Source organism: Nicotiana tabacum, chromosome 9 (genome assembly GCF_000715075.1).
Source record: "Nicotiana tabacum cultivar K326 chromosome 9, ASM71507v2, whole genome shotgun sequence".
NCBI lineage: Eukaryota > Viridiplantae > Streptophyta > Magnoliopsida > Solanales > Solanaceae > Nicotiana > Nicotiana tabacum.
Window position 1 is genome coordinate 109,820,063 of NC_134088.1, and position 21,853 is coordinate 109,841,915.

The following is a 21,853-nucleotide window of genomic DNA, read 5'->3' on the forward strand; positions in this document are numbered from 1 at the left end:
GGGAATGCCCGAATTAAATATAAAGAAAGTCGAGGCGACATCATCTTGGAGGCATAGTTTAGGATAATTAGATTTACTTTGTTATTTTCTTTTCTTTCGTTTATTAGGTGGGGACGACCTTGAACCTCTATTCTGTTTGTTTTTCTTCTTGTTTGTTTTACCTCAATTTGATATTCTTTAAAGTCAACTAGATCAGGTACGCAACCATGACCTTCACGGTACTTGGGGAGTGCCTAACACCTTCTCCCCGAGTCAAATGAACTCCATTACTCGAAATATCTGGTGCAGTCAGTTTTGAAGCCAAACATATTTTGAAAGAAAAATTATTTTTAAATGGTAACTTGGCACACCGAAATCAAATGTCAAGTGGCGACTCTAGAAAATCTTTTGAAACACAACTTTTGCCCCTTTTATGATTGAAAATCCTTTTGAACTTAAAAATCACCTTTATTATTTTTAGAGGGGTTAAGGTAAAAAGGGGTGTGACAGCTTTGGCGACACTGCTGGGGAGTTGCAGGTTCGAGCTGGTACTTGATCTTGTTGGCTTTTTAGAATATTCGGTTGAGGTGTTTATTTTCTTTGTTTACTTTGTTTGTTTTATTTCCTGTTTTGTTGTTTATTTGTTTATCGTTTTTCCTTATGTGTTTACTGCTTTATAAAATGTTGTCATTTCCATAACCACGGGTCTTCTTTCTGCAACAAGTCTTCCGGAGTACGTTTGAGCGTACACGGCCTTTCCATTAGTCACCCGTATCCTTAGGGGGTGGCGTGGGAGCGTGGAGTGGACGGACAGCTATAGCAGCCGCCATCGACCACGTGCCGCCCCGAATTACCTTGTCTAGTGAACCCCAAACGTAGGTCAGCCTTTAGGTCATTTTTATTTGCATCATATCATACAGACCTAGCAGGGCTCGGTCCTAGTCACTGTGTCCCTTTGTATGAGGCGTATCCAAATTATGCCAAAGTAGGTCCGCGACCCAAAACGACATTAAATCATCCCTATGTGCTACATTTCTCTAAGTGTAACAGGGTCATTTCGCAGACCAATAATTGTTGGAGGCAAATGAGAGAGAAAAGAAGGTGAAGTATAAAACTGAAGTAAGTAGGGGCCACTTTTGTTTTTCTTTTACATTCTTTTCAGAAAAGAACAAAAAAATGAAAAAAATGAAAAATTCAAAAGATTTTACACCTTTATGCCATTTTTACAAAAATCAGAAAAGAAAAAAAAAGCAACTCATTTTTCAAGTGTAATTGACCTTTTTGCAAGTCTTTTCAATTTCAGTCAATCCTCACGAACTACGCGAATCTGATTCTCGCCTTTCGGGACGAGATAAGTAGGCAATCCACATAGGGCCTGATCCTTCATCATCTTCCTAGTGAGTCTTGAGTTCTTGGTTTCGAGGGTCGTAGCCAAGTCTTGCATGTCTGGCCATGTTTGGCCACATAGTCTGCTTTGCAAAATAGGGATATTTTCGCAAAAGTAGCTTATTAACCCATGTCTTAGAGTCCTAAGTCCACAAGAAGGCGTCTTCTCATTTTAAGGTTCACTCATGTTGAATTTGCATGCTTAGCCATGTATTTGCCACATAGACCATTTCTTCAAAGTGAGATTATTTTTGCAAAGCAATTTTAGAGACCATGATTCCTCGGAGTTTGGGGGGGTTATATAGGCCTTCGTGAGGTGTTTTCCATATCTTAGGAGTCTTACTAACTGAGTTTACACTTTTAGTAACCTTTTGGCCACGTAGGCCATGATAAGTGTGGATTTTGACTACTTATTAGCGCTTTTTAACTTTTATTTTTGTCTAAAATCATTGAATTGTGTTCCCGAAAGTAATGAAATGTACAAAATTATAGGAATGCTGGAAGTTGGACTCCCGAGATAAAACTCGATTCAAAAAGGAGTAATCTTAACACAAGGCAATAAAGGGCACAGAAGCATGCAATGTTCGGTCCGCAGAATTTCATCTACGGCTGCAACCAAAGAAGGAAAGGTCAGGAGGCATTCGTGCAAATTGCGGACCGCACATGAATTGTGCGGCCGCAAGAGACGGGCTTAAGATCAAGATCAGAGAGATGACAAAAAGACCAAGTCCATAGCTTCATTGAATTGCGGACCGCACAAGGTTTGTGCGGCCGCAAACTATTATCTTGCAGCTGCAATGATACTATTGCGGACCACAGAAGAGTTCCTTGCGTCCGCAGTTTTAAATCTGCGGACCGCAGAAATATTGCCTCGCGGCCGTAGTTCAGAATTGTGTGGCCGCAGAATCCCAGCTTCTGCCAGATGAAGAAGTCTGCGGATCACACACGGAATTGTTCGGCCGCAGAATCTCCCCGGGGGTTTTTTGCCCGAAATTTTTAGCCTTGTATAAATGGACGAGTTTCACAAAATTAGGTCAAGTTTTTGACATCAGCAATTACTGTAGTTGTTTTTCTTTGCCTCATTTGGAAGTTTACTATATTTTGGTGTATTTTACAATAGATTTTATTATTTTAAGCTTACATTATGAGTTTAATTAGCCTTTATTCTTCATTTTCTTCAAACCTAAGTATGAGTAACTAGATTTTTACTAGGGTTGTGACCCAACCAAAGTGTGTGAACCTTATGGGTATCTAATTTAGTGCTTGTTTATGATTGAGTGTTTATTATTTAGTCTAGTTCATGTTTTAATTTTTGGAATTAATGGTTGCAAACATTAGTTCATGTCTTTTTGACTTAGTCTCTACTTGAGAAAGAGAGACTTAGTGTCATGACCCAAAATCCACCTAGTCGTGATGGCACCTAACCCAACCCGTCAGGTAAGTCAATTAACAACTATCCAATTTAATTAATGTTTAACTGACTCTAATACACTCCCCAAGGACTGGTAGTATAAATCATGAGCTTCTAAGATTAGAATTTACAAAACTAATATGAAATAAAAATAAAATACGTCATTTGTCTGAAATATACATGAACAGATTAAAAATTCTAAAGCTACCATGAACAAGAGGCAGCAATGGATGGAACGCAGGTACATCTTCAAATCCAGCTCACGTCGATCACAGCCGCATCAACATCCAATATCTACACACAAGGTGCAGAAGTGTAGTATGAGTACAACCGACCACATGTACTCAATAAGTAACAAACCTAACCTTAGGTTGAAAGTAGTGACGAACTGGAACAAAGGTCAGGGTCCAACACTAATAGCCAACAATAGTTCATAACATAATAGAAGTAATAAAAGAAGTAGCTCAGAGATAAAATGCTCAGCTCATTCACAATTCTAGAAAAATGTCCCGCTTTTCAAATATATCAGTGAAAACTCAAATCCTTTACCGAAATCACCAATTTATGAGTAAGTTTGAAAACTGTAATTTCTCCCAAAACTTTCAACAGGTAATTGTTTTATTTTTAAATAACACGAGGAAAGTACATCTCTATAACTACATATCAATATGTAGGAGAAGTCATGAATGTGATACTATATAGCAAGAAAAGAAAATGCATTTGTATGCATGTATGTCAAGTGTGCATGTCAATGCGATACAACTTAGTAATAAAACCATATGCATACTCTCAAAGTATCATTTCACTCAGTCCTCCCAGTCACTCAGTCCTCACAGTCACTCAATCCTCCCAATCGCTCGGCACTCGCACTCAGCACTCAACACTCGCACTCAGTAGGTACCTGCGCTCACTGGGGGTATGTACAGACTCCGGAGGGGCTCCTTCAGCCCAAGCGCTATAATGCACACGGACAACTCACGTGTTGCACGGATAACTCACGTGCTATAGTATCAATATCTGGATCTGCACAGACAACTCATGTGCTATAGTATCAATATCTTAAAATCAGGCCATCAACCTCACTTAGTTATCAATCTTTCTATTCTCTCGGGCTCACAATGTCATGAAACTAGCCCAAAATGATGATATGATGTATCAATAAATAACAACAGAGACTGAGATATGATATGCAATGAATGAACATGACTGAGTATGAAATTGCAATGTAAGAAAATAACTCAACAACAATAATGACCTCAGTGGATCCCAACAGGATAAGCATATAGTCTAGACATGGATTCTAACATGAATCACAACTCGATAACTTTAGTACGTAGAGATTTCATGATTATAGATAAGTTCAGGTAACTACACAGTACCATAGAAATAACGGAGTCACAGTTCATACGGTGCATGCCCATAAGCCCGTCACCTAGCATGTGCGTCACCTCAACACCATACCCTCAGCTCCAAGTTTAGAAGAGTTACTTACCTCGAACAAGATGAATCCAATGTCGAGCAAGCTAAACAATGCTCCGAAAATTTCATTCCGCACGTATCAACCTCCGAACATCTTCATATCTCCTCAATTCCACGCCAAATGATTCAAAACTAGTCAAAACAAATGTGCAAATTAATCAAAATATACTCCAATACTTGTAATTTAACAATTTATAAAAATTCCTAACTCTGCTCGAAAAATTGACAATGGGGCCCACGTCTCGGAATCCGTAGAAACTCACAAAATTCGACAACCTATTCAATTACGAGTTCAACCATACTAATTTCACTCAAATCCGACTCCGAATCAGTATTCAAAACTCAAAAATTCATTTTATGAAATTATAGAAATTTTCTTCGATTTCTCTTGAAGATTCGATAATCATACACCCAAAATGAAGATTAATTCATGAAATATAATCACAAGGGAGTCAAGAATGCTTACCCCAAGTTGAGTGGAAAATTTCCTCTCCAAAGTCACACAAACTGAGCTCCAAAATCAGAAAAATGGCTAAAAATAGCGAAGCCCCAAACTTAAAGCTTCTGCCCAGCGTCTTCCGCATTTGCGGTCGCATAGTCGCATCTGCAAGTCAGCTTTGGCTAGCAGTGGTCGCTTCTATGACTTTCAAACCGCATCTGCGGTCGCATTTCTGCGCGAGTGTGGCCACTTCTGCGATGCCTCCCAGCCAGCCTTCCCCAGGTCGCTTCTGCGACCTGTTTTTACGCTTCTGCAAGGCGCACCTGCGGTCCCTCATGCGCAGGTGCGAAGACACCAGCAACAAAAAAATTCTAGTATTTCCTTAAGTCCGAATTTGATCCGTTAATCATCTGAAACTCACCTGAGGCCCCGGGGACCTCAACCAAATATACCAACAAGTCCTAAAATATTATACGAACTTAGTCGAGACCTTAAATCACATCAAACAATGCTAAAACCATGAATAATACCCCAATCCAAGCTTAATGAAACTAAGAAATTTCAACTTCTACATTCGATGCCGAAACCTACCAAATCAAGTCCGATTGACCTCAAATTTTGCACGCAAGTCATAAATGACATTACAGACCTATAAAAAATTTCAGAATAAGATGCCGACCCCGATATTAAAAAGTCAACTCCCGGTCAAACTTCCAAACTTAAATTTCTATTTTAGCCAAATCAAGCCTAATTTAACTACGGACTTCCAAATAATTTTTCGGACGCGCTCCTAAGTCTAAAATCATCATACGGAGTTATTGGAATCATCAAAACTCTATTCTGTGGTCATTTACGCATAGTCAACATTCGGTCAACTATTTCAACTTAATCTTTAAATCTTGGAACTAAGTGTTCCAATTCATTCTGAACCCTCTCCGACGAGTCACATAATTATAATTGAACACAGGATAAGCAGTAAATGGGGGAACGAGGCTGTAATACTCAAAACATTCGGCCGGGTCGTTACACTTAGCCTAGGAAAACTTGGCTAACAAGGAATTGGGTAAATCGAGAGATTGATTAACCCAATTAAAGGGTTCAACCTAGAGATAGTAATAACCCGACTTGAGCTTTTATCAATTGTTTTGTGTGATACCCATTTGGTCTTGAGAAAGCCAAATTTGTCAAAACCACTCTCTAACCGAGAGGTATTGAGTGGGTAATTGAGAGTTGATAGCTATAATACACCCCGATCAACAAAACAAGCATTAAGGTTTTTATCCCATTAGGTAAACACCTAAGTAATGGTCACATACCTAGGTTTTTTATCAAATTGAAAAACCTCAAAATAATTATCCTAGATTTATTTCTTTATTCTGCAATCTTTAGTGTTAAATTAGAAATAGCATACAAACCTTTTTGTGGAAGTGCAAATCAAGATAATTCAATCACGCGCATTAAAATATACACTCCGAACTCCCATCTTAGCTCTCTATGGATTCGACCCCGACTCTTAGTTGGGTTAATATAATTGCAAATGATCCTTTCATAGCTTTTTAGAGGTGTGCATTTGGACGCGATCATGCCATTTCGCAAAAATAGCCTCAATCATGTCTTATATGTATCCAATTGGAAGTGTTATTATTTCACATAGTGTCCTGAGTCACTAACTCTATTTGGTCTTATTCTTCTCATTCAGGTATAGATTTATTTACCGGAGCTTGAGCATGACAGACGTCCCAGGCCCATCTCAGCTAGGACCGTTACATTCAGGAGCTGATTGAGGAGACTTTTTATCTTTTGAGTCCATTTTTTGTTGTCCTTTACTTCTAGTCTTGCCCAGTAGTAATGAGTCTTTTAGGTGGTGTCAGAGACTATCGTAGTCTAGCTGAGTTTTTTGAGTCATTTGTTATCGTGCTTCCTATTTCTTATTTGAAAACCAAAAAATATATAAATAAAAAATCCAAAAAGATTTTTGTTTTTAGTTTATTTTGCTCATCACTTTTTCAAAACTACGCTTGGTCTGATTCATGTGGAACATGATACGTAGGTAACCTATATCGGATTCGATCAAATCCATTTTTAAATTAAAAAAAATAAAGTTGGGGGATGTGAGAAATGAAAGGAAAGGAAAGAATGATAAGCAAAAAGAAAAAGAGTGGGAAGGAAATGATTAAATCAAGAAGCGTTAAAGAGAAAATAAAAGAGGAAGGTTGGAACTAGCAAATTGGGATGATGCCATATGACCTTGTGACCCTCAAGTTCATTCTAGAACCGTTAATTGTTGATAGGTGCATTCCACGTAATGTGATATTTTTATCTGATAAATGCCCTACCGCTAATGTTGGCTTTGCTTTGCTCCTCTCTATTATTGTCATTGTTATTATTCAGGAAGGTGGTTAGTTTGTGGCATTCTGGCGAGTCATCCATACAAAACTAGGTCAAAGCGGAAAGCAGTCATGGCTAGTAAAGAATTGGACACATGTGTTGTTGACCCATCGAGGGAGATTGTGGAATCGGAATGTGAGTTGAAATAAAAGGTCCAAAGGTTAAAACAACATATGGCAGAGATGTATCAGGCTTGGATCAGAGGGCATCATCCACCCTCATTCCCCACTAAGTACAGAGAAAGCCCTGCCTCCATCCCACCACTATCGTAAGCCCAGATTCCTACTACTGTCCATCTTTCCCCACAACATGTACCAGGGTTTACCCCTTACAACAACTACCCTGACACCTCGTCCCAACCTCTTCATGCCCCACTAGCCAAAACAACCTCATATCCCGCTCCATTAATCATTCTTGTTTTTGTAGCTCCTCCACAAGCTACCATCCATCAATCTTCTAGTGAACCTGCGTTCAAAGTTCCTAATGCCCAACTTTCAAGGTCCCGGATCTCTATTGCTATAACTCTCCACTTTGAGCCTCCCGTTGAAACCGAAAAGCCCGCTTAGAATGTGGAGCATGACGAGATATCCAAGAAGGTGAAGAGACTATAGCAGTCTCTAAGGAACATGCAAGGAATAGGGAGCCAAGTAAGTGTGTCTTACAAGGACTTATGCTTATTCCCTGATGTCCAGCTGCCTGTTGGGTTTAAGATGCCAAAGTTTGATCTGTATGATGGAGATGGAGATCATTTGTCCTATTTGAGAGGTTATTGCAATAAGATGAGAGGTGCTAGAGGGAAGGATGAGCTATTGATGGCCTATTTCAGTTTGAGTGGAGCAGTCCTAGAATGGTACACCCGACAAGATCTGATCAGGTGGTATACAAGGGACGACATGGCCAAGGCCTTTTTCCGGCACTTTCAGTACAATACAGAAATTGTTCCTGATCATTTGTCCCTGACCAAGATAGAAAAGAAGCCTAATGAAAGATTTAGGGAATACAGGCTCATATGGAGAGAACAAGTTGCCCGAGTCATTCCTCCGAAGGAAGAAGACGGTATGGTGAAGTACTTTGTTCAAGCCCAAGAGCCAACTTACTTTGGCCACTTGATCTCAGCGACGGGTAAGCCTTTTAATGATGTGATGAAGATGGGAGAAATGGTGTAAGAGGGACTCAAGTCAAGCAAGATCATGAGCTACTCCGCTATAAAAGCAACCACACATGCAATCCAGAATGGCACAGGAAGTTTGTTAGCCAAGAAGAAAAATGATGATGTTTTTGTGGTTGTCTCTTGACCATGGAGTGGTCCAAGGGGTCCCCTCACCAGTACACTCAGCCTCGACCCCAACCCTAAAGCCTATACCCAAGCTCTATATAATCCACCCCAGCATTATTTTCCCCCTCCAGATCCCCAATACTCAGTTATATTAAAAACAACGTCCTAATATTGCCTCCCAAGTGTGGTCGGCCTAGGCATACTCCTAGCGAGTAAGTAAGAAAAGTAAAACGAAACTAAAATAAATAAATAAAAACTCATTTCATGCTCCATTTCTTTTCAACGATTAATTCCCAAAACCCCTCAGCCCACAAAGAGACATATCACAGTGATGAATACAAACGACGAACAAAAAAACATAGAACTAAATAACCCATTAAATAAACATTCAGGCCATTCAATGAAACTAAATAAATAGACATCCAAATAAAATAGCAGAATAGTAAACTAAATGAATCAAAACTATTGGGAGAACCATTAAAAGATTTCGTATCACCTCAATTCCTTATCAAATCCTCGTCATGTCAATTCCTAAATTTTAATCCAATAAACTCCTCTTTTATTTAAATGTTTACCAAATTGTCCCAACAATAGACTAGAGTGATTCATACCTCGAACAGTAAACTCACATTGAAGGAATGAGCAAGGAACACAAAACATGCCTAACAAGTAGATTCGAACTTCACATAGCCAAAATGATATCATCGGAGACTCCAATGGGATTGAACAGAGAGTTCTAGTAAGAATAATGATGTTTAAATCATAAACCAACTAGCATAACTAGTAAACTTGTTAATCCTATATAACTGAAAATGTTTTCATCCAACTGAAGTAACGTGACTATGGCATGGAAAATTAATTGTAATTAACAAGACCCTCTCACCTCATTTTAATTTCACAAAGTATTTACTTACAAAAGAAGCTTTTAACCATGACTTATGCCAAAGAAGTATCCCAAGCACTTAAACACAATATCAACAACTCTCAACAACCATCAAAAGGCAAAAATCTAAAAGTTGTATAGTAAATCCCACATTCAAGGCATTTTACCCACTTAATTGGAACATTATTTTAGCTATAAGATGAATTAAGTATAATTATATTCAACTCAAAATAAAGAACTAGCACATACTTCAAATACTTTCAATTTAAATCATAGATTCTTAAGTACACCAACTCACTAAAACATATGATTATTTATTGAATACCCTTTTAAGAGAATTATGAAGACCGTTAAATATTCATGCCATTACGCACGGAAAGAAAAAGAAGAGCACATAACACTTTACTTTATTTTAACATAACACCTCAAGCAACCAACTGTAGATTCAATGTGAAAGTGGTACGAAACTAAAGATTTGAATACGTGTTAAATGTTGAAATTTCACTATGGAATAAAACTTTAAAGGAAACACAATCAACACAACATAAACGTGGCTCAAAAAATTAAACGAAATCCTAGAAATCACTACTGAGTTTAACTTGTCTTTTAATGGCTCTCCTAATATTTGATTCACAATAATCCATATTAAGTTAAAGGGAAAGAAATGAACTTGTTAAAGCAAAATTTCTTTAATAACAACAGAAGAGATCAGCAATTCCAAAATTTGGCTCCAAAAATTCATCTAAGAAGCAACAGTACAAGCGAGCAGGAACAACGAACTTTCAATCGGAATCGCGTGCCTCACCTCAAAACGATGAACTCGACCTCGAACGACAACTGGAACTTCCAGAACAATAGCGCATCAGTCCATGGGTGAAGATCAAAATAGAAAACTAATTTTTTTTTTGGTATTTTCCGAATCTGACGCAAAAATTAAACTAGGAAGAACTAATTGTTTTTTTGTATCTCAATGAACTAAAATCAAAAGTCCAAAAGAAGAAAGATGAAAGCCCAAAACCTAGTTTTTGTCCTTCAAACTTTCTCTCCAAAAAAAATCCCTCTAAGAATCTGAAATATCCCGTATATATCCGGCCTCTCGAACCTTCTATTCTCCTCTTCAAGAAAGCGGATTAAAATCTCTTTGGAGACAAGCACATGATAAATGTAAGGCTCGGATTAAACGGAATCGATCTGACGCCCTTCATTTATCCAGCACACGCCTTCTAGAGATTTCAATCGCGACATTTTATTTACAAACGGGCGAGTGAGGAAGGTAAGTGATGATTGAGAATATTCTTTTTGTCAGTAGTTCGTTAGGGCTTGGTAACGTAGAAGGGGAGAGAGGAGAGGACCATGTGGGTGAGTGAATTTAAGTGGGTGAACTCGTCCGATTTCGGCGAGTCTTGGGATTTATCATTACTCGCCCGATTCGAGTGGGTGAACTCGCTCGATTAGGGTTAGGTTATAATGTATGTTTTATGTGATGGTTTAAGGGGATATGGGTTGTTGGATATGAGTGGAATGGAAGGTCAAGATTAAATCTTTTAAAGAAAATGGGTTAAATGGGTTAGGTCGCGGGTTAGGGGTGGGTCGACTGGTTTAAAGGATTGGGTAGGGGGTCAGCTGATGGATTAAATAACATTGGGTTGATGTTAAGGAGCTGTTGGGCTTAGAATTGGACAAAGAAAAGCTGAAAATTCGATAAACCCAATTTTCTTCTAAAGTAGTATAAAATACTTATAGAAAATATAAAGTCACTCCTAATTGATTAGAATAAACTATTAAAATAAGACTAAAAGTTAAAGTGAAACTATTTTTGGTATTTTTCAAGATTATATTAAAATAAAGGTAGAGGAAAATAAATAAAAATCCTAATAAAATAAAATAGTATGACTACAATAACATTAATGTAACTATTATATATATATATTTTTCTTTTGTGCTTTTAAATTATGTTTTGAAATTAAAAATAAAATAAATTAAAATTCTATAATAACTCAAATAAGTATTTTAAAATATTAAAATACTAAAAATAACTTTAAAAACTGTGCGGGTCAAAAATTACATGCTTACAACTGCCCCTCTTTGCTTGAAAACTCAAAGAGGTTTTGAGCAAAGAATTGAGTAAGCAACGTAGTTGACTTCTGACCCGACACTTATCCAAAAGAGAACAAAGATGGATAAAAAGAATATGACTGAGCCCTGGTATTTGAGCTGCCTACATATCCTTGGTTATAAAGGAATCATGTGACATGTAGTTTAGAAGTAGGAAGAATATAGAAGGATACCGAGATGGAGAGTCAAGTGAAGCACAGTGTCGTCGAGGTTTCGGTCCATGATTCCTGTCAGTACATCAAAAATGAAAATTACAATTAAACTACAAAATCCTATATATTCTTTTGTCTTGAGTCTCCTCTCGGTCTTGTTGTGCATCTCGAATTGCTGACTCGCAATTTTAAGGCGAGATTCTTCTACTTCCAACTTGAATTGAAAATTGACCGTATTTCTTCAGGCGGGCTTCTGGTACTTGGACTTGAAATAAACTTGAACTTTGAAGTCGACTTGAGCTTGAAACTAATTTTGAAGTAAATACCCTCATTCTCCAGGCGGTTGCCTGACGTTCTGATCCGAAATTGAATTCATTTTGATGTAAATACCCTCGTTCTCTATGTGGGTGCCTGCTAATGACTTGAACTTAAAATTAGCTCTGAAATGAATATCCCCGTTCTCCAGGTGGGCACCTGCTACTAAACTTGAAATTAACTTTGAAATGACTACCCTCGTTCTCCAGATGGGCGTCTGCTACTGACTTGAAACTTAAAACAAACTCTGAAATGAATATCCTCGTTCTCCAGGTAGGTGCCTGCTGCTAATGCTGAAACTTGAAAGAAACTCTAAAATGAATTTCCTTGTTCTCCAGGTGGGTGCCTGCTACTAAAACTGAAACTTGATATCATTTTGAAATAAATTCCCTCATTCTCCAGGTGGGTTCCCGACATCTTGACTTGAAATAAGAGCTCTTGGAAGTCATCAACCTGTTATCCCCGACGTACCTTTGATCCGTTGAGCGAGAGCCCTTCCACGCGGGATTCCCAGATCACTATGGCCGACTCTCGTCTCTGTTCGACCAGTCAGTCTCACAGTCAGGCAGGCTTATTCCATTGCGCTCACGAGCAGAATCTTAGCTTGAGCCTACCTTCGAACACCTCCGTTAAATTTTGAAGTGTTAAGCTTCGTTCTCCATGTGGGTGCCTACAATCACAACGAAACAGATAAAACAAAGAAAATTTTCTGCCCCAGTTTGTACCAGGAACATTTGTGATTGTCAGTTGAATCCCATTATACATGAGGGCCTGCAAACTTAAAAATTAAATCCCATTATTCATGAGGGTCTTGAAAACTTGAAAGTCAAAATTCCATTATACAGGAGAGTCCTAAGAACTTTAAAAAAAAATATATATTAAATCCCATTATCTAGGAGGGTCTTAGAACTTTAAAAAAAAAAAAACTTATTATTCAGGAGGGTCCTAAGAACTTTAAAAATTAAAAATTTTATTTTTAACAGTAAAACCTCAAAATTAAATCTCATTATCCAGGAGGGTCCTTAGCATTTTTTAAAATTAAAAATATTATTTTAAAAAGTGAAAATATCAAAATTAAATTCCATTATCCAGGAGGGTCCTGACTTAAGAAATTAAATCTTATTTTTCTAAAAACTTAAAACTAGATCTCATTATTAAGGAGGGTCCTGAAAACTTGAAAAATTAAATCTCATTAAGAACTTAAAACTAAATCCCACTATCCAGGAGGGTCGTGAGAACTTTAAAACTAAATCCCACTATCCAGGAGGGTCCTGCCAATCCTAAGATTAAATCAATTTTCTAAGATTAGGAACTTAAGACTAAATCTCATTATCCAGGAGGGTCCTGCGCGTTTAAAAATTAAAAATCATTATTTTAAGAGTGAAAACATCATAAATTATATCTCATTATATAGGAGGGTCCTCAAAACTTAAAAGTTAAAACTTATTTTCTATAAGTAAAAACTTAAGACTAAATCCTATTATCCAAGAGGGTCCTGGGAACTTGAAAGTTAGAATCTGTTTTCTATAGGAAAAACTTAAGACTACATCCTATTATCCAGGAGGGTCCTAAAATTTTGAAAATTAAATCTCATTATCTAGGAGAGTCCTAAAACTTGAAAATTAAATCTCATTATCCATGAGGGTTCTGAAGAGTCGAAAATGAACTTACCTTAGACCTTGCTTTCCTCATGGAGGATCCCTGCAAAACGAACAACATTTCTTGCCCATGTTTCAAACAAAGAAAATCTTGTTAGTTTGAAAACATAGTGGTTAGTTTGTGGCATCGTTGCTGAAAGTGTCCGCTTCTACCACTGCCATGCTTCATTCTGGTCAGCTGCTTCGGGCTAACAAGGAATTGTTTGACAATCTGACCGAACCTCAACCACAAAAACCTTTGAGTGACTCGAATCAATTACTACTCATTTGTTGCATTGTGTTTTCACTATGGAAATTGTTGAACCTCAATATTTCACAAAATTCAAGAGTCACTTGACCATCTGAACTCAAGTTATCACTACATTGCTCCTTCTGAATCTTGTCACTTGTGATGTGCTAGGCCAAACTTCGCCTTGTGCAATCAGAAAGCCGGTAGTAGACTTTGAAGTCTTTTTTGCTTGTTTAACAAAAACTAACTTGAAAGAGACTCAAAAGAACAAAGTAAAGTGATATTTGGCAAAGGAATAAAAAGGAATGGTCTGAACAAAGATGTCTATTTGGAGAAGAGAGGAAAGGAAACTTATCTGAGTGAAGCAACTGACTCCAATGATCATGACATGCATTTCGAATTGATCAGCCTAATCCGTCCAACCAATCACACTTTTAGTTCGTGTCATGTCTGCATACTTCAAAATCGGGCTTTCAATGATCCAACTTCTATGTAAAGTCCACAATCCTCATTCGACTTATTATGCCCCGAAGGGTTTTCACCATCAATCCTCTCTCATTTGTTCATTTCTCAACTCACCGTCGCCTTACGGTGCCCGTGAGGATTTTTACCAATAAGACTCTCTCATTTTTATTTCTTTTTCCTTGTGCTGAGAAAAAGGTATTGCCCATGATGCAAGAAGATCATACCTTTACCCCACATGTCACTTGGCATCCTCAAAGATTTATCAGAAGGTCTTTCTTTGGACCGTAATGTAGGCTTTTAGACAAGGTAAGAAAGAAGGATGGCATGAAGGTTCAAAACAACTTCAGATGAAAGGGTTTTAAAATTACAATTTTTGGAATCAAGTCTTTTGCAAAACTAAAACATCTGCCCTAGTTTCTTTGAGTCTGGAAAATTTTAGATTTTTATTTTGGTAGGACTGAACCTCAGAGTAAGGTTGCCTACGTATCCTTAAAAGGAATCAGGTCGAATGTAGTTCAAACACGAGGTTGTTTTGCTTTGTTTTTTTTCTTTCTTTTTTTCTCTCTTTTCTTTCCTTTTCTTCTTCTTCTTTTCTTCTTTTTATTCTCTTTTTTTCCTTTCTTTTTTCCCCTTTTCCCCTTTATTTACTCTTTTTCTATTTTCTGACCTCTTTCTGATTCCAAAAGAGGGATGTGAAAGAAAATAAATTAAGGCTCAAAAGGGGTAACAAATGATAAAAATATTTGGGTAACAAAATAATATGCCTTCGTCATTTCAACTTTGAACATGCCAAGTACAAAATATACAATTAAAGATAAGAAAAGAAATTATACATAATATCTCTTGACTGCATCAGAATTGATAACCATTTTCACAACTTTGTCTTCTATGTCTGTTAAATACAAAGTACCATTGGGCAACACTATTGTCACAATAAATGGCCCCTGCCAGTTTGGGACAAACTTGCCTTTAGCTTCAACCTGATATGGAAGGATGCGTTTCAATACTAGCTGGCCCACTTAAAATTTTCAAGGACACACCTTCTTGTTGTATGCTCTTTCCATTCTTTTCTCATACAATTGACCATGACACACTGCTGCCAATATTTTCTCATCAATCAAACTTAACTGCTCCAGTCGAGTTTTGACCCACTCATCATCATCGATTTCAGCTTCTGCGATGATCCGAAGGGATGGGATCTCATCTTTCACATGTATAACTGCCTTAGTTCCATGTACCAACAAATAAGGAGTTGCACCTACCGAAGTGCAAACAGTAGTGCAATAGCCAAGCAAATCAAAAGGCAGTTTTTCATGCCACTGTCTAGAACCTTGCACCAACTTGCGAAGTATCTTCTTTATGTTCTTGTTAGCAGCTTCAACAACTCTATTTTCCTTGGGATAATACGGAGTGGAATTTCAATGCATAATCTTGAACTGTTTGCATACCTCTTTCATCAAATGACTATTAATATTAGCAGCATTGTCTGTGATGATTACCTTGGGAATTCCGAATCGGCAAATGATATTTGAATGAACAAAATCTACCACCGCCTTCTTCGTCACGGGCTTAAAAGTCATAGCTTATACCCAGTTGGTGAAGTAATCAATTCTACCAGAATAAACCTATGTTCATTTGATGTTGCCGGTTCAATTGATCCGATAACATCCATCCCCCAGGTAACAAAGGGCCAGGGTGCAGACATTGTGTGCAACTCGGATGGCGGAGAGTGAATTAAATCGCCGTGCACCTGGCATTGATGACACTTGCAAATAAAGTTGATGCAATCTCATTCCATGGTGAGCCAATAATAGCCTGCTCGAAGTATCTTATTTGCCAAGACATACCCGTTCATATGTTGCTCGCAAACTCTAGAATGTACTTCTATCATGACAGTTGAAGCTTCTTTAGCATCTACGCACCTCAGTAGTCCTAGGTCTGGAGTCCTCTTGTACAAGATTCCCCCACTTAAGAAAAATCCACTAGCCAGATGCCGAATGGTTCTTTTTTGATCACTTGTGGCATGTACCAGATATACCCTGGACTTGATGTATTCCTTGATATCATGGAACCAAGGTTCACCATCAAGTTACTCTTTAACCACATTATAATAGGCATGCTGATCATGAACTTGGATATGCATGGGGTCGACATAAGCCTTATCTAGATGATGTAGCATTGAAGCCAGAGTAGCCAAGGCATCGACAATCTCATTATGAATCCTGGGAATATGTCTGAATTCCACTGACCTGAACCATTGGCAAAGATCATGCAAACACTGTCGATACAATATGAGTTTCAGGTCCCGAGTTTCCCATTCTCCCTGAATCCGGTGAACCAACAAATCTAAATCTCCCAAAACCAGTATTTCCTGGACTCCCATGTCTATAGCTAACCTCAAGCCCAGAATGCATGCTTCATACTCGTCCATGTTATTGGTGTAATAAAATCGAAGCTGGGCTGTTACAAGGTAGTGTTGCCCTATTTCAGAAATAAGTACAATCCCTATCCCAACACCTTTCATGTTAGCGGCTCTATCGAAAATGATTTTCCAACCTAGCTTTTCATTAAGATCAACCTCATCAACATGTAACATTTCTTCATCAGGAAAATAAGTCTTCAATGGCCCATAGTCTTCATCCACCGGATTCTCGGCCAAGTGGTCGGTTAAGTCTTGGGCTTTCATCGCAGTCCGAGTCACATAGATAATGTCAAACTCTGTGAGTAAAATTTTCCACTTTGCGAGTCTGCTTGTGGGCATAGGCTTCTGAAAGATATACTTTAGAGGATCCATGCAAAAAATGAAGTAAGTAGTGTAGGACGAAAGATAATGCTTCAACTTTTGTGCCACCCAAGTCAGGGCACAACATGTCCTTTCAAGAAGAGTATACTTAACCTCATAAGGAGTGAACTTCTTACTGAGTTAATAGATTGCCCGCTCTTTCTTGTCTGTGATGTCGTGTTGACCCAGTACGCAACCAAAAGAATTATCCAGGACTATCAAATACAGGATTAATGGTCTCCCAAGCTCGGGCGGGACCGGCACATGTGGGTTTGACATGTACCTTTTGATTTTATCAAAGGTTCTTGACACTCGTCAGTCCACTTGACCGCAACATTCTTCTTCAGCAACTTAAAATGGGCTCACAGGTTGTCGTGAGTTGATAAATAAACCTATTATTGTAATTTAACCTTCTGAGGAGGCTCATCGCCTTAGTTTTATTCTTTGGTGGTGGTAACTCTTGAATGGCTTTGATATTTGACAGATCTAACTCAATATCGCGTCGACTAACCACAAATCCTAACAGCTTCCCGGACGGGACACCAAATGCACATTTTTCTTGATTGAGCTTGAGTTTATACGTGCAGAGCCTTTGGAAAAACTTCCTCAAATCCTTGATATGGTCAGACTGCTTCTTTGACTTTATGATCACATCATCCACGTAAACCTAAATCTCCCTATGTATCATGTCATGAAATGTGATAGTCATTGCCCTCATGTAAGTTGCCCCAGCATTTTTCAAACCAAATGGCAGTACCCGGTAGCAATATGTCCCCCATGGTGTGATGAACACAGTCTTTTCTGCATCTTCCTCTAGATGCATACTTATCTTAGTTTCCCTGACATTGTCCTGGTCTCCTAAATTGATTGCTTTGATGTCATTCAAGTTAGGCTTTCGTTTCTCTTCAAAATGTTTTAGCTCTTTACTTATTTCCTCAAATGTTGCTTCTTTATCATATTCTACTTCTTGGTTCATTATTTCAAGATTAGAATGGCTTTCAATACTTGGCTGAAAACTCCTCATGCATGTCATGTCATTAAAACTAGCATAAAAAGAACAAAATTCGTTCCGGGTGGGGAGAGGAGTAGCTTCCCAATTGCTAAGCCTCACATTTGGCCCAACGAGCTGCACATCTGCATTACTAGAACCTTCTCCAATTTCCACCATATTAACCTCAGCAAACAGACTATGGAACCTCTTGATCAGCTCTTCATCAACATCAACTACAGGTTTTGAGACTGGTGATATTGGACATTTTGCAACCCTTGGCTTGACAAAAGACTTGGAGATGTGTGGAACAAGTTTGGGGAGCGACCATACCTTCTGTTTCTGCTTTTTAGCCCCTTTTACGTCCTTTTCTGTGGGTGTGAATCCCAAACCAAATGTACAAAAAATTTCATGTGGGCATACTGGATGCACAATACCCTGTAGAGATGAACCCAGGCCTTTACCCGGCACAAAAACCATTCTTCAACATCTCAGTTGCTACCATGATGGACGTGGAGGATAGCCACGGACCTGGAATGCATTCTCCTACAGGAATCTTCTCAACATACACGGTTTTGAAAGTTTGGTATACCCAAGGTCCTTTATCATCTTCAGCTTTAATAAATGGAACAAACGGGTCATTATAAGCCGATATGTCCTCATCACCATACACAATTATTTCCTGCCTATCCCCATCAAATTTTACCATTTGATACAGAGAAGACGGGACTGCCTTAGCCACGTGTATCCAGGGCCTGCCCAATAACAAATTGTTAGAGACAACCACATCTATCACTTGAAATTCTATAGTGAACTCAACTGGCCCTATCGACAATTCGATCATTCTATCACAGACAGAATATTTCCCTCCCCCAAAAAAGCCTCGAACACATACACTGTTCATGTGGATTCATTCAGTACCGATTTTTAACTTTTGCAAAGTAGACAAAGGGCAAATATTTGCAATAAAGCCATTATTAACTAGTACCCTCGAGACAACAACATCCTCGCACTTCACCGTGAGATAAAGAGCTCGGTTGTGTTTTGTATCTTTTATAGGAAGTTCATCATCTGAGAAAGTGATCCTATTTGCTTCGAAGATGTTGCTAGCAATCTTTTCCAAGTGATTCACTATGATCTTATCAGGAACATATGCCTTATTCAAAATCTTCATCAGTGTTTTGCGGTGGTCATCTAAATGTATTAGTAAAGACAAAAGAGAGATCTGAGCCAGTGTTTTCCTTAATTTCTCCACAATGGAATAGTCTTGCACTTTCATCTTTTTCAGGAACTCTTCAGCCTCTTCTTCAGTGATCGGCTTGTATACTAGCATTTGGCTATCCTTGAATGGCTTGGCCTTCCTCAATTCTTCTGGGGTAAAACACCCCCCAGAACGAGTGAGTCCTCCAGTTTCATTGACTTCTTCCTCCACTTCTTTCCCTTTATATGTCACTATCACTTATTTGTAATTTCACGGGACAACCTTTGTATCAACCTATGGCTACTGGGTCACTGGCTTAATAACAACAGGGGTAATAGGAGCCCTTTTCACGACTACGACGACCTTGCTCGGGATCCCTGGCACAACCACTTTCGACTTTTCCTGACTTGCCCCAACATCCTTCGAAGGCCCTTTCATAACCAACACACGTGGTTTCATATTGAGCATGCTTAGTTTCTCTGTCACCCTTTCAACTATCAAGGGCATTGCTTTTGTAGAGTCTAGAGCCTTAACTGAATTACCTTCACTAGCACGAATATCATGACGGACTTGGAAGAATTCATGGACTCCCCATCCTTATGAATTATTTCAATCATGTATGTCTCTGCATGGGCTGACAAAGGATTTTGTTGATGTTTGGCGTATTCGAGCTCTAAATTACAATTTGATTTGTATCAATAAGCTCTTGGATTGCCCTTTTCAAATGCCAACACTTCTCTATGTCGTGCCCTGGGGCATCATAACAATATGCGTATCTCAGAGAATAATCAAGGTTCTTTAGGGATGGATTCAATATCTTTGCTTCAATTGGCCTTAGCATGTCCAATTGCCTCAACCTTTGAAACAAACTGGCATAGGACTCTCCAAGTGGGGTGAAGGTTTCTTTTCTCCGGCCTTGGTCGAAAGCTCGGACTAGTAGGGTTTCGATAGGGTTATGGGGATGGATAAGAGTCTTGTGGAGCTGGCGCACACCATTGTGGGTAAGGAGGGGGTTGAGCATATGATTGTGCGTGGTGAACATGGTATTAGGGTGGATTATTATTATTATTATTTGAGGCGAGAGGTCGTTCCATTAGTTAAATTAATCCGGAAAATGCCCCGAAGTAAATGTAAAAGAAGGTCGATGCGACATCATCTCAGAGGCATAATTTAAGATAATTAGATTTACTTTGTTATTTTCTTTTCTTTCGTTTATTAGGTGGGGACGACCTTGAGCTTATATTCTGTTTGTGTTTTCTTCTTGTTTGTTTTATACCTCAATTTGATATTTTTTAGAAGCCAACTAGACTGAGTACGCAACCGTGACCTTCACGGGACTTTGGGAGTGCCTAACACCTTCTCCACGAGTCAATTGAACCCCCGGCCGATCATTTTGAGTATTATAACCTTGTTCCCCCATTTACTACTCAATTTATGCTTTATAGTTGTTTTATGACTTACCGGATTAGTTGGTTCGGGTCTGGAATGAATTCAGAGTGAAATGAGATACTTAGTCTCATAATTGAAAATTTAAGTTAGAAAAGTGGACCGGATATGAACCTATGTGTAAACGACCTCGGATTTCAATTCTGATAATTTCAACAACTCCGTATAGTAATTTTGGACTTAGGAGTGTATCCGAAAAATATCGGAGTCGAAATCCGATTCCGAAAATTTGAATAGGTCTATTATGTCATTTATGACTCGCATGCAAAATTTGAGGTCAATCGGACGTGATTTGATAGGTTCTGGAGTCATTTGTAGAAATTAAAATTTTCAAAGTTCATTAGGCTTGAATTGGGGTGTAATTCATGGTTTTAGCATTGTTTGAGGTGATTTGAGGGTTCGACTAAGTTCGTATGATATTTTAGGACTTGTTGGTATATTTAGTTGAGGTCCCGATGGGCTCGGGTGAGTTTTGGATGGTTAACGGATCGAAAATTTTGGACTTGAACAACTGCTGGAATTTTCTGATATCTCATGTTGTTTTCCTTCTACGCGATCGGGTGAATGCGTCTGCAATCGTGTAGGCTTAGTTGGTTAGTGGGGGTTTTGTTCTATGCGATTGCATGGGGATATCTGCGATCGCGTAGGGTTAATGTGAGGTAGTGACATTTTGTGCTTCGCGATCGCGTGAAGCGGGACGCAATCGCGTAACTATGTGAGTTTGTTATTCGCGAACGCGTGAAGAAGGTCGTGTTCGCGTAGAGGAAATTGAGCAGAAATGGAAATCACGCGTTTGTGCTTTGCGATCGCGTGGTTTGGTCCGCGATCACGTAGGTCTGTGATGTTGTGCATCGCGATAGTGTGGGAAAGTCCGCAATCGCGTAGAGTTAAATCTGGGCGATGGAAAAATTGTTCTTCACGATCGCGTGGAAATTTTCGCGATCGCGTAGAGCAAATATCTGGACAGAGAGTTTAAGTTCGTCCCTTTTTCAGTTTTTGATAAATTGGAGCTCAGGGAGAGGCGATTTTTGGGAGTTTTTCAAGGAAAATAATGGGGTACATATTCTTAACTTAATATTGGTTAAATTACCCGAATTCATGGTTATTTTTATCATTTATTAGGTGAATCAAGTTAAAAAATTTAGAAAACCCTCTTGGTTTAAATTGAAGAAATGAGGGTCGAGTTGATGTCGGATTTTGGTAAAATTGGTATGGTTAGACTCGTGGTTGAATGGGCTTTCAGATTTTATAACTTTTGTCG

At 38.6% G+C, this 21,853-nt stretch overlaps 1 protein-coding gene and 1 long non-coding RNA gene across 3 annotated transcripts; both read right to left on the reverse strand.

The window, feature by feature from the left end:
* Positions 1-2,857: 2,857 nt before the first annotated feature.
* LOC142164284 (uncharacterized) lies at positions 2,858-10,763 on the reverse strand. 2 transcript variants are annotated; one of them, XR_012695018.1, is made up of 3 exons: positions 4,722-10,763; positions 4,269-4,387; positions 2,858-3,070 (listed from the first exon to the last, which is right to left on the reverse strand). It is a non-coding gene; the product is annotated as an uncharacterized LOC142164284 (long non-coding RNA). The 2 variants fall into 2 exon arrangements; XR_012695017.1 differs by having other exon boundaries at positions 10,047-10,751.
* Positions 10,764-11,500: 737 nt separating this feature from the next.
* LOC142164085 (uncharacterized) lies at positions 11,501-16,861 on the reverse strand. The gene is made up of 4 exons (XM_075221257.1): positions 16,425-16,861; positions 12,438-12,493; positions 12,295-12,360; positions 11,501-11,583 (listed from the first exon to the last, which is right to left on the reverse strand). The coding sequence occupies exons 1-4, from the start codon at positions 16,859-16,861 to the stop codon at positions 11,501-11,503; spliced, it is 642 nt and encodes a 213-aa protein (XP_075077358.1).
* Between the last annotated feature and the right edge of the window lie 4,992 nt (positions 16,862-21,853).

Bases quoted from the DNA above. Each gene is read 5' to 3' on its own strand.
- LOC142164085 (XM_075221257.1), bottom strand. From the start codon at position 16,861: ATGAAAGCCCAAGACTTAACCGACCACTTGGCCGAGAATCCGGTGGAT. The intron at 12,361-12,437 runs GTAGGCTCAAGC...CTGGTCGAACAG, and splicing joins TTTAACGGAGGTGTTCGAAG to AGACGAGAGTCGGCCATAGT. The intron at 11,584-12,294 runs GTACGTCGGGGA...ATGTACTGACAG, and splicing joins TCTCGCTCAACGGATCAAAG to GAATCATGGACCGAAACCTC.